The sequence below is a fragment of the Columba livia genome, chromosome 22 (assembly GCF_036013475.1).
Source record: "Columba livia isolate bColLiv1 breed racing homer chromosome 22, bColLiv1.pat.W.v2, whole genome shotgun sequence".
Lineage (NCBI taxonomy): Eukaryota > Metazoa > Chordata > Aves > Columbiformes > Columbidae > Columba > Columba livia.
Genome location: NC_088623.1, coordinates 2,799,401 through 2,817,646, shown reverse-complemented (window position 1 = coordinate 2,817,646; position 18,246 = coordinate 2,799,401). Strand labels below are relative to the sequence as shown.

Sequence of the window (18,246 nt, the reverse complement as noted above, 5' to 3'; positions counted from 1 at the left end):
CGTAACGGGGCGCTGGGCCCTTTAAATCTGGGCGTGGCGGGGCTGGGACAGACCACAGCTGCTGGGATGGGGTGGTTCGCCCCGGGCCGGGGGTGTAGCGCGGGTGCGGGCTCTGCCGGGTGGCGCGGGGCGGCCCCTCCCCATGCGGTGGTACAGCCCACGGAGGGGCGTGGCCGACGCAGGCGGGCGCGCGGTTTGAAAGGCGTTCGGGGGCCTGTGGTGAGGGGTAGCGGGTCGTTCCTCCGCTACTGGGCCCGGGCGAGATCGGGCGGTTGTAGGGGACCGGGAGCCCCGGAGAACCGGGGGCCTCGGGGAGTCCGTCGGGACGCGCATGCGCAGCGCGGCGCGCAGGCTCTTGCAGGCGGTCCGTGAGCGCTGTTACCGAGACCTCGTGGCGCAACGGTAGCGCGTCTGACTCCAGATCAGAAGGCTGCGTGTTCGAATCACGTCGGGGTCACGGCGCCCTTCGGGGTTCCCTTTTACGGGGCTGCTCTCGGGGAACCCTGGGGACACCGGGCCGGGAAGCCGCGGGGGGTCGGGGGTGAAGCTCCCAGTGCAGATAGAGCTCCGGTGGCTGCTCCTGGGCTCTAATTCTTGCTCTGGGGTGAGGTAGCTGGGTACCTTTGACCTTTCTGGGGGGGGCTGCAGCTGTCACTCTGAATTAAACAAACTCAAGCCCAGTTGTGCTTTTAATTCTTCTTTAAACTAAGTGGGTGCTCCAGCTGTGCAGTATTAAAAAATTGTCCTTTTATAGGTAGCAAAGAATTTAGTAACACAAAATAACTCTGGTTACTGGCGGGAAACAGTAGAAGTGACTCAAGTGCTGCTGTTGTGGACATAAGTTAAGGAACTTGGGTTGATGGAACTATTTCACTATATATATTTATTTTCCAACCGCAGGCACTGCTCTCAATGCCAGTGTAAGAAAACCATGTTACACAGAATAATTGTTTAAAGGTGATGGAGGAAAGAGGTGGGAAATACCCGATCTTTTCAGTTTTCCAGGCCTGCACAGATAGGACCTCAAAGTGCTGGAAAAATGTGAGCATCATTTGATAAGTAATATTTTAGGGGTGTTTTTGTCTTCAGGTGCTTGTGCCGTGCAGACTGGGAGGGAACTCTGGCAACAGGCTTTGAGAAATGACATTGAACCACCAGCAATGAGCACAGTGTTGAACAAACCTGGGTGATGATGCTACAAGAAGTAAGTGATGCTTTTCTTTTTGCAAAGAAACCCCAGGAGCAGCCAAATTAGATGCATTTTAGAATTCAATACAACCCATAGTGCACCATACATAACTTTTCTCCTGCCTTACCCACGGTAGAAATAGCTCAAGCTTTGAAGCAGTTGTGTGTTTTATGCATTTGGAAGGAACAATAAAGGCAAAGTCTCATCTGCAGGGTGGATAAAGCTTCTAGGTGGTCATTAACTGCTTTAACCTCATCAGCAGATGATGGGTTGAGTACACCTGAGTTCCCATAGCTTGATCCCTCACTGTTAAATGGCTTTTGTCTTGACTGCCTTTTCTTTTGAACTTCATTGCTTCATAACATCATGCAGGAATGATGCTTCAAGTGCCTCTTGCCACAAAGGTTACCTTTGTGTTGAAAAATAGCACCAGTCTTAAAGAAACAGCAATTGAGTCTTTATTGCCCTGCGCTGCCTTTGCTGAGACAATTTTAATTAAGGGAAAAACATCCGGGCAAAAAAATAACCTCGTATCTATGAGTATATATCCACCGCAATGTGCTCCCTGAAATGTGTAATATTAAAGCCATTTGTAAGGTGACAGCAGGAGATGTTTAAACCTTATTCTGGAAGTTTGAATAAATCTGTTGCATGCATTTGCACTGCTTTTTTCAACAGAAGCGATCATTTAGTAAGAATTTCCTGAGGAAGGCATCGTTTGTGGCTTCACAATTAACATTTGTCTTGATCTAAATACCAAATGTGGTATGACCCAAATGCCTGGGTCTGGTTGGCGTATTTCACACACGTGTTGGTGAAACAAGGAACGATTTGGAGCCGTTGTGCATTTGGCCAAGGTCCTCACCGGAGCGTTCAATGCTGACTTAATGCAATGGAAAAGGAAAGTCATTTTCTGCTCAGTCTTTAAAAATGCAATTGCAATGAAAAGGCTTCTCTGCGCATGTAGTTTTTAATACTTTTCAATGCCAGGTGCTTAGTAAATGCTTTTTTTTTCTCCCTGTTGTGAAATTACATTTGTTTCAGGGTAAAAACCCCTCTAATGTGTTCTGCAGAAAGTCTCTCTTCCTGGGATATCCTCACTTGAAACTGTTATAAATTGAGCCAGCTCCTGCGAGCTTGGCTACGACGCACCGAGGGAACATCCGTGCTTCAAAACGCCTCTCCATGCTCTGCTTCCCCTCTTTTACCATTTAAAACTAAATAGGTGTACAGCATCGCTGTGGTTTTTACCCCATCACTTAACGGTGTCTGAGTACGATGGTGCAAATGTCTCTCTCATGTTTGCAGGAATTGCTCTTAAGTTTCAAGCGCAGGGTTTCTTGCTCTTTACAGTATCACAGTATGTTTGGGATTGGAAGGGACCTTAAAAGATCATCTAGTCCAATCCCCCTGCTGGAGCAGGAACACCTAGGTGAGGTTACACAGGAACATGTCCAAGCGGGTTTTGAATGTCTCCAGAGAAGGAGACTCCACAACCCCCTCTGCCACCCTCACTGAGAAGAAGTTTCTTCTCAAATTTAAGCGGAACCTCTTGTGTTCCAGCTTGATCCCATTACCCCTTGTCCTATCATTGTTTGCCACCGAGAAGAGCCTGGCTCCATCCTCATGGCACTCACCCTTTATATATTTATAAACATTAATGAGGTCCCCCCTTAGTCTCCTCTTCTACAAACTAAAGAGCCCCAGCTCCCTCAGCCTTTCCTCACACGGGAGATGCTCCACTCCCTTAATCATCTTCGTTGCCCTACGCTGGACCCTCTCCAGCAGTTCCCTGTCCTGCTGGAACTGAGGGGCCACAACTGGACACAATATTCCAGGTGTGGTCTCCCCAGGGCAGAGCAGAGGGGCAGGAGAACCTCTCTGACCTGCTGACCACCCCCCTTCTAACCCACCCCAGGTACCATTGGCTTCCTGGCCACAAGGGCCCAGTGCTGGCTCATGGTCACCCTGCTGTCCCCAGGACCCCCAGGTCCCTTTCCCCTACACTGCTCTCTACTATGTAATTTCCCAGCCTATACTGGAACCTGGGGTTGTTCCTGCCCAGATGCAGGACTCTACACTTGCCCTTGTTAAATTTCATTAGGTTATCCCCTGCCCAACTTTAGGAAGATGGTTTTTATAGTGGAGTTTTATTTACAGTCATCCCGTTGCTACTGTCCGTTCTCACCTCGCCACCTTCATAGATCCCTCTGATTTTGGATGTTCTCTTTTTTCCCGTGTGGTCCAGGTTCCCGGTGCTGTCACACAGGCCGAGGTATTTCCTTCTGTCCTTCAAAGAAACCAAACCCCAAACCAATAGATATTAGTACTCATGTCACTATCGCCTATTGATACGTCACCTTGGGCTTTTTCCAGCAGGTGTTGCTTGTGTCTTCCCAGTTTGAAAGATGAAGTTAGCTTTTTCTGGGATGAACTTATTTAAATTGTATGAGGCATCACTTTTATATTTAAGCTCATGTGATACTGATGACACATCCAACTTTTGCTCTTCCAGGAGAAGGGTTTTCTCCATCTAAGCGACTTTTCTTTCTGATTGACATCATTCCTGGTTGCCATGGGATGTTCTGACATCATAGTCACTAACACCAAACTGGGGGTGACGGAAAGGTCACCTCTCTGCCCATGCCCCCAGCACTTTAATTAACCATCAGGACTCCAGCTGATCATGTGAGGAGGTAATTGGTTCCCCCTGAAATACTGAACCTTTGATTTTTCAATAAACGTCCCCACCTGTGGGCTGTGGAGCTGCAGGATGGGGATGGATTTTTCCCTACTGGTCGTGAGTGCTTGGACCTGAAATGTGTTCGCTATAGAGTAATTCCATGATTAAGCTTGGTCAGGTCTAAATACTTTGTGAAAGAGTGACACCAGTGGGACAGAACTGCTGAAGTCGAATGCACTCGCTATGTCACTTTTCTTTAGTCTCGCAAGAGGAAAACATTAAATGTGAAGGTAAAGGCAGTAAATTGGGATTGTGACACCGCCTCCTGGGATCTGTTCCTGCGGTGATCTGTGGGGGGCAGTGCCCTTCTTTCTTCTTGCCTCCCAGTTTTTGTCCCTAATTCTGGAGGTCCCTGAGTTGCTCCCAAGGCTTCCTATTGATTTTTCCTTAGGAGGCGCTGAGAAATTAAAATTGGGGAAATTGCCAATGGCTCTAATGAAGGGAATGGTGCTGGGGCTCCGATATCAAACCTCATGAGAAGTTCTCCTGCCCCTCTGCTCTGCCCTGGGGAGACCACACCTGGAATATTGTGTCCAGCTGTGGCCCCTCAGTTCCAGCAGGACAGGGAACTGCTGGAGAGAGTCCAGCGCAGCCACCAAGATGCTGAAGGGAGTGGAGCATCTCCCGTGTGAGGAAAGGCTGAGGGAGCTTGGGCTCTGGAGCTGGACAAGAGGACACTGAGGGGTGACTCATTCATGTCTACAGATATATAAAGGGTGAGTGTCAGGAGGATGGAGCCAGGCTCTTCTCAGTGACAACCAATGATAGGACAAGGGGTAATGGGTACAAACTGGAACACAGGAGGTTCCACTGAAATATGAGAAGCAACTTGTTCCTGGTGAGGGTGGCAGAGCCTGGCCCAGGCTGCCCAGGGGGGTTGTGGAGTCTCCTTCTGTGCAGACATTCCAACCCGCCTGGACACCTTCCTGTGTAACCTCATCTGGGTGTTCCTGCTCCATGGGGGGATTGCACTGGATGAGCTTTCCAGGTCCCTTCCAACCCCTGACATTCTGGGGTTCTGTGATTCATCTTTCTAAACCACCTTTCATCTGAGTTGTTGCTGGTGATATTGGTCTATTCCCATGGCTTGGATTTTGTGTTCTGGGATACGGGTCTCACAGAAACAGAAACAAAGACTCTGAGTGTCACTGAGGTAATTTCAGTTTTATCTTGCTCCGATTGCTTCACTTACTAGTGTAGAGTGAGGAAAGAGTATTGTTCCAGAAAACAATCTAGAAAGGCATTAAAGAGCGGATCTGAAGCCTCTGTCCTTTTAAGAGGGAGTAAATGAGGTGTAGCTTGAGGCAGTTTTGCTCCTTAAAACAGTCTCTGATCTCTGGAGTTGTGGGGTTTTTTTATATCGCCCCCCCTAATCGGGATGGCAAATGTTATAATCAAAATCAGGTCACAAGAGACCGATGCACGAAGGAGCAGCTGTTGCATGCAGTCATGCACAATATTTCTGTGCTAGAAAATGATTCATTTAGTCGGTGTAATATATATGGAAATGTGCTGCAGGAGCACTGCTGAAAATAACCTATTGTGACCATACAGCCCCAACAAAGCTGCGTTTTGATTTGTGGGTTCTACGTACCTTTTCCCTTTTATGATATGTCAAATAAACATAGGCAATCTACCTTTTAGTTATTTAGCTTTACTTGACTGTACTTAATCTGTTTATGCTTCTTTTAGGCTGACATATCTGAACCCAACACCTTCAGCACAGAAAGCATAAGCTGAATGAACGTGACGACTGGGAGTTGTATGGCAAGAAGATTAAATCCTGCTGTAGAAGTATTCTGGATGAACAGATAAAGGAGGTGGAATAAAGAGAATGAACGGCAGGAACCATTTCAGAGGTCTCATAATATTCTGAAAAATCGGAGTTGAAAGGGATTTTTACTTTTCTTTTTGATTCAAGTAGAACATTCTGTGTTTTCATCTCAAAGCCTTTTGGGGAGTTCCTTAGTGCTAAAGCTGCTTTGCCCCCACCTTTTCTTTATTGTAACGGCCTTTGAAGTCCTCTTCAAAGATGAAGCCAAACTTCCCGTTTATTCTACAGACTGTAATGAATATCCAGTTTTGTTGAAGCAATTAGCTCGGTGGGGTGATTTCTGTTGCTGTTTTACAAGAAGTTCCGAAATCCTGAGCGGTTTAGACATGTTTGGAAAAAAACCCACCAAGCCAACAGCTGTGCATTGGGCTAATCTGACAGAATAGCAGCTGTCATAACAAAAGCAGAGCTGGTTCAAACACGGCTTCTTTGTGTAGTGATTGTAAATGATTTAAAGGGAAAAGGTTATTTACTGGTTGTGTCATGTTGAGCTGTGGGGCTGGATAAGTGGCTGTTCGCTTGGTTTGTTTGGTATATGATCCCGAAGAGGTGAATGGGCTCTTCACCAGGTCTTTATTCTCGCTCAGAGACTCTAATGGGGTTGGTTTGCTCCTGGTTTTGTTGGCCGTCCCTCTGGGTTTCCGGGCCCGTGTTCTGTAGGTTCCCGTCTGGGTTGACGGTGACTCCATTCACCCTGCACACAAACCACATTGGGAACCAAGAAATGCTCCAGTCCATGCACAAGAGGGTAATTAAGTAATTGTAAAGATGGCCTGAAATGGAGCTTTTTAAAGTACTGAATTATGCAAGCTGGTGGAGATATTTCAGGTTAAATCACTCGTGTTTTAAGGCCCTTTTTTCCCCTTTCTCCTCTTTCAGATGGAAGCAGGGGAGTAACCTTTGAAACAGAAGACGTCGAAGTGACAGCGGCCTGTGCCTCTGGCTATGCTGGAGTAAGTCATCTACTAATGCATGAATATTTTATGTATCTACAGCTAAATGAAGGAAATTGCAAGTTGATATAAACTGATGTGCCTTGTATTAGCTCACGACAAATGCAGCAATTACCTCCAATCAGTTCATTATAGCATCCTACAGCCTGCCCTCCACTTCCTTGAGCTTTCTTTTAGAAGAGGAGGATTTGTTAAACTCGCAGTTCTCCGGAGCTGCTTTTTGAAAAAGTCCTTTGTTGTTATGCTATTGGAAAATATATTGACCTTTAATACCATAGCGAAAGCCCTTGGTGTTCCCTCAGCCCATCTGCTTTCTCTTTTATTTATAGTCCTCACACCTGGAAATGTATGAATATCGGATGAAGCTTCTCTTGCCCGATGAAGATTACAGCCTTGTTGAGATAACAGCAGAGGAAAGTATCTGTACTTGTTACACGTTCATTTTGTTATGTCTTTGCATCGAGCAATCCCGAAATCCACAAGTGAACTTCAGTTGGGTTTCCCTCCCTGTTTGCTGTCTCCCAATTATTTCTAGCAATGGCTATTAAAGGAGGCCAGGTTATTTTGTAATAACAGAACATTAAATGCATTACTTGTACTCCATCTATTTGGATGATGTAGTCGCTTTCAGTGCGTATTAAATATGTTCATTAGAATAATTGTGGCTAACAGCAATACAAATTGGTGCCGCTTTATGAGCCGTCTCTCTCACACATAGATTTGTAAATATGAAAGAATTAGGTAGAGGATTGCTAGTTAAGAATAGAGCACAGAGGTTGTACTTTATCATTAATTAGTCTAATATCTTAATCTAATATCTTCAGGCTTGCTTTACTCTTCACTTATGGAATTGAAATTATTTCCGGCTTTTAGTTACACACGCTTTGATCAACTTTTCATTGTAACTGCATGTGTAGGCTTATGAGAAAATGGTAAGAAGTTTCCCATTTAGATCAGTATAAATAACCAGAACATGGTCTGTGTTGCACAGTGTTCACGACTTGGTGGTAACTCACGATATGTGGCTTTAAATCCGTGCCCGCAGCCCACATTAATGAGCCTGTCTGGACATATTAACAGGTAGAAGAAATACTGCCGGAGGATGAGTTGCTGGTAACAGCCCAGCTGCAGGGGCAGGAGAGGTCGGCTCGAATCGCTCCCCATGGTGGTGGTTTCAAAGCTATTTGCAGAACAAAGGTATTAAGGCTCTGTTAACCCCCCCATAGTCACCTCTGGGCGCAAAACCCTTCCCAGGTACAACCCTCAACCTGGTGCCCCATCCAAACGAGTCACGGAGTCTCATTTCACATTCTAGCACAGCAACTCATCCTGTGGTCTCTTAGTCAGCCCTTAAGCTTAGAAATCTTCCACCTTATCACAATTTCTCTAATGTGCACTTCATGGTGTCAAGATCCAGAGTCAACTCAGAGCAAATGAGCTTGTTCATACCTGAGGAATTTAGGCGGAGGAGCCAAACGTTCCCCTCGGGCTGTTCCGCTTCCTCCCAGCAGAGTGTGTAAACTAGAAGATATAACCTAGAAGATGCTTATCTTGGATTCGCTTCCTTTTGAAGCAAATATTTAGTATATTTATTGTAGGCTAAATTCCACTTTGCATTTCAAGTTCAGCCATGGATCATCTTGAAACGGGTGATGCTGAATAGATCTTTTTGCCCCAGCACTTACATGTGTCATGTTAAATGTAAATACTCCGAGAAGTACAGTATTTAGGCTTCAGCCCTAGAAATGGACCCTGTTGCATAATGTTCTACACGGTGGCTAAATCTTTGGCTCAAGATTTGTCTTTTTGTGGCACCAGCGCAATGAGTGAGACCTTGGAGCATTAATGCACCAGGGATGCTGTTTATAGCACCCTTCTCCTTGCACGCAGATGAGTTTGAGCTGCTGTGATTAGACGGCGTGGCCAGAGGCAAAATGCCATTTATTGTGCATTACTCACCGACTTGTGCAATAAATTAGTTCGAAGTAGTATTTCTTTTTCTATCAGGATGAGAAAAATGGTAGACAAGAGTCCAATGACCTACTGAACACCAGTTAATATACCAGAGGTATCAGTGTTACAGCAAGCTGCAGGCAACCAGCTTTTATTTTAACTCAATTTCTTGATTTTTAAATACTTTATGAAGGTGGGGTTTGGTTTTGTGGTGGTTATTTTTCTTTGAGTTTTTTTTTCTGTTATTTGCAGAACAATCCACTTTAAATGAGATTATTTCAAGGCAGCTTCCATTTGCTGACTCACTGCCCAGCAAGTACCACGGTGTTTGTTATGTGTGGGCACCATCCCCATCACAGCCCTGTGATCATCAACGGGCATTTCTCCTCTTTATTGGTCTTGTTCTGGTAACGCCAGGACCTCAAAAGATGAAGCCCCTTCCCTCTCAAAATGAAGGTGGCTTTGTTCTAGTCATCTGCAGCTTGTTGGGTAGCTTTGCTTGCTAGAAATGAAAAGCTTATGCATGAAGCTCATTGAACCTCTCGCCATCATTTCTTATTCCAGCAGATGAGTGAAACATCTGGTGATGAAACTGAGGAAGATGATGATGGAGATGAAACGCGGTTTGGTGTTTCTTCGCGCCCCAGAGTCAGGTACCATGCATTTAACCTGTCTTTTCCTCTTCTCATCAACCACCTTTCCTTTGGTTTGTTTGCCCATTTCAGAGAAATTCCCTCGTGGTTACCTATAGATTAACATCTGGGAAAGCACAGGGTTTGTGGGAATTCTTGCTTAGAAAATAAAGCTTTAGCTGAGAAATTTCTGGAGCTGGATACAAAAAGCCTTTGTGAAGTTGAAGAGTGCCTGAAGTGCAACATTTGGCTTTCAGCTGGGATTCCTATGAGCCCACTGGGGTTATAAACAGCAAAGAAGTTGTTGCTGCATGGCCTGGAGGATTCAGAAATGCAGCTTCTGCCCTTCCCTGAGCAAAACCAACACTTATCAAAGTTATAACAGCACTTGTGATGCTGAGAAAACCTGCTTTCCTATAAAGGCATTGCCTGGCTCAGGCGACACCATTTCAATAAGCCTGTTTTAACAGTGCATTAAAGGTATTAGCAATTGGTGGTGGGGACCACTTACTTTAATGGATGAACTCGAGATGCACTGTAAATGTGGGTAGCCTTCTTACAATTCACTGTGTAGGTACTGAAAGCAGGGCAGATCCACAGAGTCCTTAGAGTCTCTTGCAGGTATGAGCTCCTATTTACAACTTGGTAAAAATACACTCCCATTCTTGAGTTTTGCATGGACAGAAGGAAGCCTGGGAAACTGCCTTGTGCTGCTGGTAGAAAATCATTAAAGGTTGATATTTTTCTTTGCATGGGAATATATGAATCAAAAGGGGTCCTTGACCTGTAGATCTTGCTCCAGTTAGAGGCAAAGCAGAGAAATGTGGTTCTAGTGCTGCCTTCCTATCAGTTCTACAGCAGTGGATATCAAGCAGGTCCCAGGACGCCAATGCCATTCCTGTTCATTCCTTCCATGCCATATCATAGAATCATTTCAGTTGGAAGAGACCCTCAGGATCATCAAGTCCAACCATAACGTGACTCCAGCACTAACCCATGTGCTGAGAACCTCGTCTAAATGTCTTTTAAACCCCTCCAGGGATGGTGACTCCAGCACTGCCCTGGGCAGCCTGTTCCAATGCCCCACAGCCCTTTGGGGAAGAAATTGTTCCCCACATCCAACCTCAACCTCCCCTGGCGCAACTTGAGGCTGTTTCCTCTTGTCCCATCACTTGCTACTTGGGAGAAGAGCCCAACCCCCTCCTGGACACCTTTCCCCAGGGAACCCCAGGTGTCCAGTATAAGAACTGGGCAGCACTGGATGACTCTGGATTATCCCTCTGTGCCAGCTGCATGAAGTTGGTACTTGGGTTGACTTCACAAGATTGTTGGTTTATAACCAGAAGATTTGCTGTGTAGTCTCTCTTTATTTTTTTTTTAATTCTGCCCTAATTGCAAGATTAATTTCTCACTTAACACTAGTTTTCTGAGTTTAGAAGACAATAGACATTGGCTCTGTAAGGTCAGCAATGAGAATTCAGGGTGCCTGAAACAGCTTTATTTTCCCCTCCTAGATCCAGCAGGAAAAGGCTGAAGAGGCAGCCACCAGATCAGAAGAACATGAAGGCGGATGAAGCGAAAGAAGAAAGGTTGATGCTGGAAAAGGTGCCGAACCGAGCAGAAGTAGCACAGGACGAGACCACAGAACCTTCGATATCCATACTTGTGAGGTTCCTGATAATTATCATCTTTCTATTTGTGGTCCTCCTGTATAGAGTTAAGGAACGCTAATCCAGTCTGCTCAGAAACCTCATCCTGGCACGAAAATAAAAGCACTGTCCTGATGACACAAACAGTGTTTAGCAGTGGTTACAGATGCACTTTTTTCTCCCTGCTACTTGTGGACAAGCTCTTCGGGCGGTGAGTTAAAGGCTAATAGGAGGGCGGAAAAAGCCTGTGACTTGTCTTTGCTGGGTGTTCACTGCACACGGTGGCTCTGAACTCTGAGCAATGTGACTTACTGCACCGCTGCTCCTTTGCTGGAGTGAAGTTCATGGCTTTTGTGCCCCAGCTGGAGAGTTTATTCACTCGGAGGCATTGAGAGTTGTGCGTGGTTTTTCCTAAGCTGCCTGTGGCTGGGATTACTGCATCATTGAGAACTTAACAGCTTCTCTGGGCTCTGGTTCTCTTATATTTGAGAAACACCAGATATAAGTTGGTTTCCTCCCAGCCTCAGGTGATGATACCGACTCCCTGTCACTGCCTGGCCTCCTTCAATGAAGTTGTACTGACCTGTAAGCCTCATTAATGTTGCGTTTGGATTAAAGATGCATTTCTCTTAACTCAAAATGAGAAGACACAAACAGCTTCCTCCACCCCCAGAGAAGTTCAGCTTGTGCCAAGGCTCCTGAAGCTCTGTGGAAATGAATAAAGCAGCGTAGCGATCGTGCCAGAACGGAGTAGGAATGGATTCCCCTTCCCTGGGGAGCGAGTTTAGAACATATCGTGCTTGTTCATTTTATTGAACTGATCATCAATGCTAATAATCAGCACGTAGGTGTTGTCTGTGCTGGGAGAAGGTGAATTGTGCCCATTTCCCCCTGACCTCACAACCCCAGCCACTGAAAATTATAGGTAAAGGGGGTACCTGCTTTAGGGGGGGACTGTTTTGAACACAGAGAATAACTAAATGTTTTCTAGGCTCACAAGCAGTAGCAAAGATGCAAATGAAGAAAATAAGGATGGAGCAGGGCTCTGTTCTTGCCTGCCGTGTACAAATATTGAGGACTGTGCTGGGACTGCTCATCATAAGGTCACCGTGTGGTACAGCAGCACAATGAGTGAGACCTTGGAGCATTAATGCACCAGGGATGTTGATTATAGCACCGCTGTGTGCACAAGCACAGGCACGTCGCAACAAGAGCCAGAGCCCACAAATGCATTGCAAAGAGCAAGTTTTATTTTAGTTACCTCTCTATTGGGGGATCTCCATAGCTGCACCTGAGCTCCCCGACAGAGGCAGCCTAAGCAGGGACACAAGTGCTGATAAGTTTAGCTTTGCTGGAAGATCATTAGGCTGGCTACGCTCACCTATATTTAAAGGCTTAGAGCAGATGCAGCTTCTTGCTGTGCTCTGCTCTTAAAACACAGCAAGAATCTCGGACATAAGGTACTGTAGGGTTTCTCTCAGGTTATCTCACCCAGAGGTTCTACTTGTCGAGCACACAAGGTCAGTGAAACAATGAGTGTGATGTATGTGCTGTCTTTACAGCCCAGCTGTGGGTCACATGAGCGTGTTTACCTTTCTCCTCCTCGCCCAATCTTCCGCAGTTCCCCTACATTCCACCCCCTCGCCCAAGGGACTGGCTTTGCTGGGGCTGGAATAGCCATAGGTGTTCACATGGGCGTGTAAAGTTCAGAACAGAGCCATTTACAGAGATACTCAACAAACACATATACATCTATAAAGAGAGAAAAGGAACAAATACATGTGTGCAAGAATAGGTTGCATCTGGTGTCCTGTCTATCTTCTCAAGGAATGAGATGAGTCTTTCAGCCAGGCACTGTCAGTGTATCGCTTCATTTGACGTGTCAGTCCCAACAGATGTTATCTTCTATTCTGGCTAGTTCATTAGCTGTCTTGAAGCCGCGCTTGCCTTAAAAAAGTCAGGGCAGCATCTTCAGCCACTACTTACCCAAGGGAAAAAGAACAATGAGAAACATTAATGTTTTAAAAAAGAAACCAACCAAAAACCCTTGGCATAATCCACATCTGCGACAGGACTATTGCGATAATAAATGACAGTGAGAGATCTGCAGCTATTAGTCTTGTGGAGGTGTGTCCTGCATATTATACTTGTAACGGAGGGTTACAAGGCATGATGAGCAAACCTGTGATAAGGGAAGGAAACAGGGGTGTCTTCTCCTTCCAATAGCACATACGCTGTTGCTCCAGCTCCTTCAGCTGGTATTACTCCGAGTTGGACAACCTGGTGTGGGGTAATTACCCCCACAGACTGGAAAGCCGTGGCCTGTGCTTTCTCAGATTGAACTTCAACACAATGTTGGGTCCGTGACACCAATAAGACCGTTCCAATGCTGTCTCATCTAGACAAAGCACAAGTAGTCATTGAAGATACCTGAAATACAAGAACTCGAGAGTCCGATATTAGCAAAGGATGCAACATAAGAGGAGAAGTCGGAGTACACAACCACACAGCATCCTCAGGAGTTACTATGTGGACTTTCACATCCAGATTAATAGGTTGCGGTCCCACTTCGCAATCCATTGGGGTGAGTAATTCCATTTCCCCTGTAGTTAGTATTTTGGGAGAAATACCATCTGGAAGGATTTCAATCCGCACTGGGGATGTTGTGATGCTATCAGAAGGTGTTTGATTATGGATAATCCAACTGTTAAGCAAAAAACCTGCTTTAGTCAGATGTGGGCTCCAATGTTGCACAGTTTTAGTACTGGTTAGTTTTTTCAATTGTTCCTTCAACATCCCATTCATCCTTTCAATTAAACCATTGGCCTGGGGATGATATGCAATGTGAAACAACCAGTCTATCCCTAACCCTCGAGCCCAGTCTTGTACATTATGTCTACTAAATTGTGTCCCTTGGTCACTCTGTATTTGATGGGAAGGTCCATAGTGATGGATGAGTTGTTCTAGCGCCTCAATTGTATTATGCTGATTAGCATGTTTAGTGGGCTTGGAAAATAATAGCCCTGACACTATATCCACAGCAGTGAATACATATCGCCACCCCCTAGATGGGGGTAAGGGGCCCACATAATCAACTTGCCAGGTATTCAAAGCCCACTGACCACGCTTTATCTGTCCCCACGGCCTACATAGTGCTCTCAGGTGTAACCCTGTACAAGTAGCGCAATTATGTGCACATGACATATAAGCATGTAGTGGCAAAGGGGTTTGGTTATGAGTAATGTCCCATGCACGTGCAGTAGAAGCCGAGCAATGACCACAAGCAATATGTGCATGTAAAGCCTGAGCATGTATGTCGGCAGAGGTCATCTCATCTACCTCTCTGCTGTTCTGTGACTCGAGTGAGTCGTCTTTTTGATGAGCTGAAACATGTCTCGCTTTCAAAGGAGATGTCTGTACGTGCTGCCAAATTTGTCACCATATATCTGCCCCCCATTTAGGACATCTTTGTACATGCCAATCGTCCTGGGCCCAGCAGGGCAACCACACTGTGAAACTTTTATATACTACCCAACTATCAGTATATAAATAATGTGCCTTCCCTTCCAGGATAGCAAGGGATGCTGCAATCAGTTCAGCCCACTGACTAGAGGCCTGCACACCCGTTTGCCATAATATTACGCCTGGTAAAGGAGCATACGCAACCGCCCTCCATTGCCTTTGTCCAGCTGCAGTAGATGTTGCACTGCCATCAGTACACCAGGCATCCTCCTTGTGCTCTTCTGTTAACTCGTCGTAAGGGGGAGCCTCCTCCACAGGAGAGGTCGGGATGTCTCCTAGGGGAAGAGTTTCCCCAAGTGCAGGCACATGATTGAATGATATTGTACCAAGAAGGGTGGCATGTGGGGCAGTCACATGTGAGTTTCCTGCTAAGAGCTACTCCTGCATGGGCGCTAACACAGTCATCTGCAACCCAGCCATGAATAGCTATGGGGGTGTGTATGGTTACACTATCTTGACCCGTGATACATGCAGTTTCCTGCAGTGCCCGAACAGCCAGAATCTGTTTTTCCATTGGGGTATCATGAGTAGCAGACCCTTGCAGTGCTTTAGACCAAACCCTATGGGTTCCTTCTGATTTTTTGGTCCAGTTGTCTGCCACAATCCCCAAGAGACTACATCAGCCCAAATTGTTACTTCTAGTTCAAAAGGATATCCTTGCCTGGGAGTATATAATCGTGCATGTTCCATCAAGGCACTTTTACAGGCATCAAAAGCTTCTTGTTGTTGTTCGGTCCACTGCCAGATAGCTTTCTTTCCAGTTAGTTTCTGCAGAGGCCTCATTAAAATTGCCAAATGCGGGATAAAGTCCTCCAATACCCCAGAAGTCCCCAAAAGGTCTGTAGCTGCTTTACCATGGTTGGTACAGGAAACTGCTGAACTGTCTGCTGCACTTTATTTGGCGTTTCCTTAATCTGCCCATGCCAAACGACCCCCAAGAACTGTACAGTGGTACTAGGGCCCTGTATTGCCTTTGGATTGATTGTCCAGCCCCGGTTCTGCAGATGTGACTGCAACGACGCAGCAGTGCTTCCATTTCTTGTTGTGACTCTGCCATGAGCAAGAGATCATCAATATAATGGTATACAGTAAGAGTTCCTGATGCTACATCAGCTGCTACCATTGATGGCATATAGAGGGGCTGTGCTTGTATCCTTGGGGCAGGACCTGAAAGGTATATTGCTTCTGCTGCCAGGTAAAAGCAAACTGGTCTTGACTTTCTGGGGCAATGGAAATTGAAAAGAAAGCATTAGCAAGATCTAGTACCATTCTCCATGGCAATAAGTTCTTGCCAATTTTTTCTAGGAGTGTAACCATATCTGACACCGTAACTGCAACGTGGGGACGACCTTATTCAATTCTCTATAGTCTACAGTCATTCTCCAAATGTTGTCTGTTTTTCGAACAGGCCAGACAGGATTATTGAAACCCGTCATGGTTTCTGTAATGATCCCCAGTTGCTGGAGTGCCCCAATAGTCTTGGTAAGTTCTTCCTCCCCCCCGTGATGCGATGTTGTTTCATAGTCGCCACCTTGGCAGGTGTAGGCAGCACAACAGGATCCCATTTTGGGAATCCACGCCAGACAGTTACAGACTGGATAGCAAATCCAGTGCGTGGAGAGCCGAAAGAAAAACAACCATTTAAGGTTTCGACTGTCCACCCTGCTAGGACATCAGTTCCCAGGATATAGTCTTTAACTGGGGCAATCAACACTGTTGCAGTAAATGGCTTTGCATTTGCGATTGGGAGGGTAATAGTAGCTTGGAGAGCAGGGGTCGGATGTCCCCCCAAACCACAAATCTGTGACTTGTGAACAATCCACTTTGAATGCACAATCTACTTTAAATGAGATTATTTCAAGGCAGCTTCCATTCGCTGACTCACTGCTCAGCAAGTACCACGGTGTTTGTTATGTGTGGGCACCATCCCCATCACAGCCCTGTGATCATCAACGGGCATTTCTCCTCTTTATTGGTCTTGTTCTGATAACGCCAGGACCTCAAAAGATGAAGCCCCTTCCCTCTCAAAATGAAGGTGGCTTTGTTCTAGTCATCTGCAGCTTGTTGGGTAGCTTAGCTTGCTAGAAATGAAAAGCTTATGCATGAAGCTCATTAGACCTCTCGCCATCATTTCTTATTCCAGCAGATGAGTGAAACACCTGGTGATGAAACTGAGGAAGATGATGGAGATGAAACGCGGTTTTGTGATTCTTTGTACCCTGGAGTCAGGTACCATGCGTTTAATCTGTCTTTTCCTCTTCTCATCAACCACCTTTCCTTTGGTTTGTTTGAGAATTCAGGGTGCCTGAAACAACTTTATTTTCCTCTCCTAGATCCAGCAGGAATATAAGATATAAGTTTAGAAGATATAAGTTTAGAAGATATAAGTTTAGAAGACGATATAAGTTTAGAAGACGATATAAGTTTAGAAGACGATATAAGTTTAGAAAATTATATAAGTTTAGAAGATTTGCTGAAGTGAATGAAGAAAGGCTGGAAAAGGTGCCGAACCGAGCAGAAGTAGCACAGGAAGAGACCACAGAAACTTCGATATCCATACTTGTGGGGATCCTGATAATTATCCATTTGTGGTCCTCCTGTATAGAGTTAAGGAATGCTAATACAGTCGGCTCAGAAACCTTGTCTGGGGAAGAAAATGAAAACACCGTCCTGCTGACACAAACAGTGTTTAGCAGTGGTTACAGATGCACTTTTTTCTCCCTGCTACTTGTGGATAAGCTCTTCAGGTGGTGAGTTAAAGGCTAATAGAGGGGTGGAAAAAGCCTGTGACTTGTCTTTGCTGGGTGTTCACTGCACACGGTGGCTCTGAACTCTGAGCAATGTGACTTACTGCACCGCTGCTCCTTTGCTGGAGTGAAGTTCATGGCTTTTGTGCCCCAGCTGGAGAGTTTATTCACTCAGAGTCATTGAGAGTTGTGCGTGGTTTTTCCTAAGCTGCCTGTGGCTGGGATTACTGCATCATTGAGAACTTAACAGCTTCTCTGTGCTCTGGTTCTCTTATATTTGAGACACACCAGATATAAGTTGGTTTATGAGTTCAAGTTTAGAATTTTAGAAGGTATAAGTTCAGAAGATGTCAGTTCAGAAGATGCAAGTTCAGAAGATTCGCTGAAGCTTAAGAAGAAAGGCTGGAAAACATGCTGAACCGAGCAGAAGTAGCAGAGGAAAAGACCACAGAACCTTCGATATCCATCCTTGTGGGGATCCTGATAATTATCTTTCTAGTTGTGGGGATCCTGATAATTATCTATTTGTGGTCCTCCTGTATAGAGTTAACAGACACTAACATATTCGGCTCAGAAACCTTGTCCTTGGAAGAAAATAAAGCACTGTCCTGCTGACACAAACAGTGTTCAGCATCCACCTTGTCCTTCCTGGGGTGGTTTTTTGGGCTGTTGCAGCGATCTGAGCAGCTCAGGTTCTGCCCCTTTTTCCCTTTGGCTGCGTGCAACCAGGCTTAAGATCCCGCAGGTGCAGAAGCAATGTTTCTGCCAACCTCTAAGGAGCAGAGGGATGTGTAAGGGAGACCCTGGTCAGAGCTTCTTGCTGGAAATGAATCCCTGTGGATGGACACGTAGAGTTTTGGTGACTTGTGGCAAAAGCCTCATAGGACAGAGCCAGGAATAGAACTTAATTCAGGGAGTACTGGGCGAAAATACATTGTTATAGATTAATACGCTTGCCCATGAATTTAGCTTTGGGGATCAGCCAAAGAGAGAGATTGTGAGAATGGAAGTGTTTCATTACGCC

The 18,246-nt window shown here is 45.7% G+C and overlaps 1 protein-coding gene and 1 non-coding gene across 17 annotated transcripts; both read left to right on the top strand.

Moving 5' to 3' along the window:
* The first annotated feature begins 146 nt into the window (after nucleotides 1-146).
* Nucleotides 147-17,393, top strand: LOC110360797 (uncharacterized). Of its 16 annotated transcripts, XM_065038365.1 has the most exons (11): nucleotides 198-402; nucleotides 1,090-1,204; nucleotides 5,625-5,791; nucleotides 6,646-6,719; nucleotides 7,049-7,136; nucleotides 7,804-7,916; nucleotides 9,240-9,325; nucleotides 10,819-13,537; nucleotides 15,884-15,957; nucleotides 16,619-16,704; nucleotides 16,809-17,393. In XM_065038365.1, the coding sequence occupies exons 8-11, from the start codon at nucleotides 13,423-13,425 to the stop codon at nucleotides 17,227-17,229; spliced, it is 696 nt and encodes a 231-aa protein (XP_064894437.1). In that variant the 5' UTR covers nucleotides 198-402; nucleotides 1,090-1,204; nucleotides 5,625-5,791; nucleotides 6,646-6,719; nucleotides 7,049-7,136; nucleotides 7,804-7,916; nucleotides 9,240-9,325; nucleotides 10,819-13,422; the 3' UTR covers nucleotides 17,230-17,393. The 16 variants fall into 16 exon arrangements, with proteins under 16 accessions (XP_064894432.1, XP_064894446.1, XP_064894439.1 ...); XM_065038360.1 differs by lacking the exons at nucleotides 9,240-9,325; nucleotides 10,819-13,537; nucleotides 15,884-15,957 and having other exon boundaries at nucleotides 147-219; nucleotides 7,049-7,133; nucleotides 7,801-7,916; XM_065038374.1 differs by lacking the exons at nucleotides 15,884-15,957; nucleotides 16,619-16,704; nucleotides 16,809-17,393 and having other exon boundaries at nucleotides 154-219; nucleotides 10,819-12,943.
* On the top strand, nucleotides 386-457 carry TRNAW-CCA (transfer RNA tryptophan (anticodon CCA)). Its single transcript has one exon. It is a non-coding gene; the product is annotated as a tRNA-Trp (tRNA).
* Nucleotides 17,394-18,246: the final 853 nt, after the last annotated feature.

Excerpts from the sequence above, each read along its gene's own strand:
- LOC110360797 (XM_065038360.1), top strand. The coding sequence starts at position 5,767 with ATGAACGGCAGGAACCATTTCAGAG. Across the intron at positions 7,917-16,618 it reads AAGCTATTTGCAGAACAAAG|CAGATGAGTGAAACACCTGG; the intron begins GTATTAAGGCTC and ends TTCTTATTCCAG. Across the intron at positions 16,705-16,808 it reads TCTTTGTACCCTGGAGTCAG|ATCCAGCAGGAATATAAGAT; the intron begins GTACCATGCGTT and ends TTCCTCTCCTAG.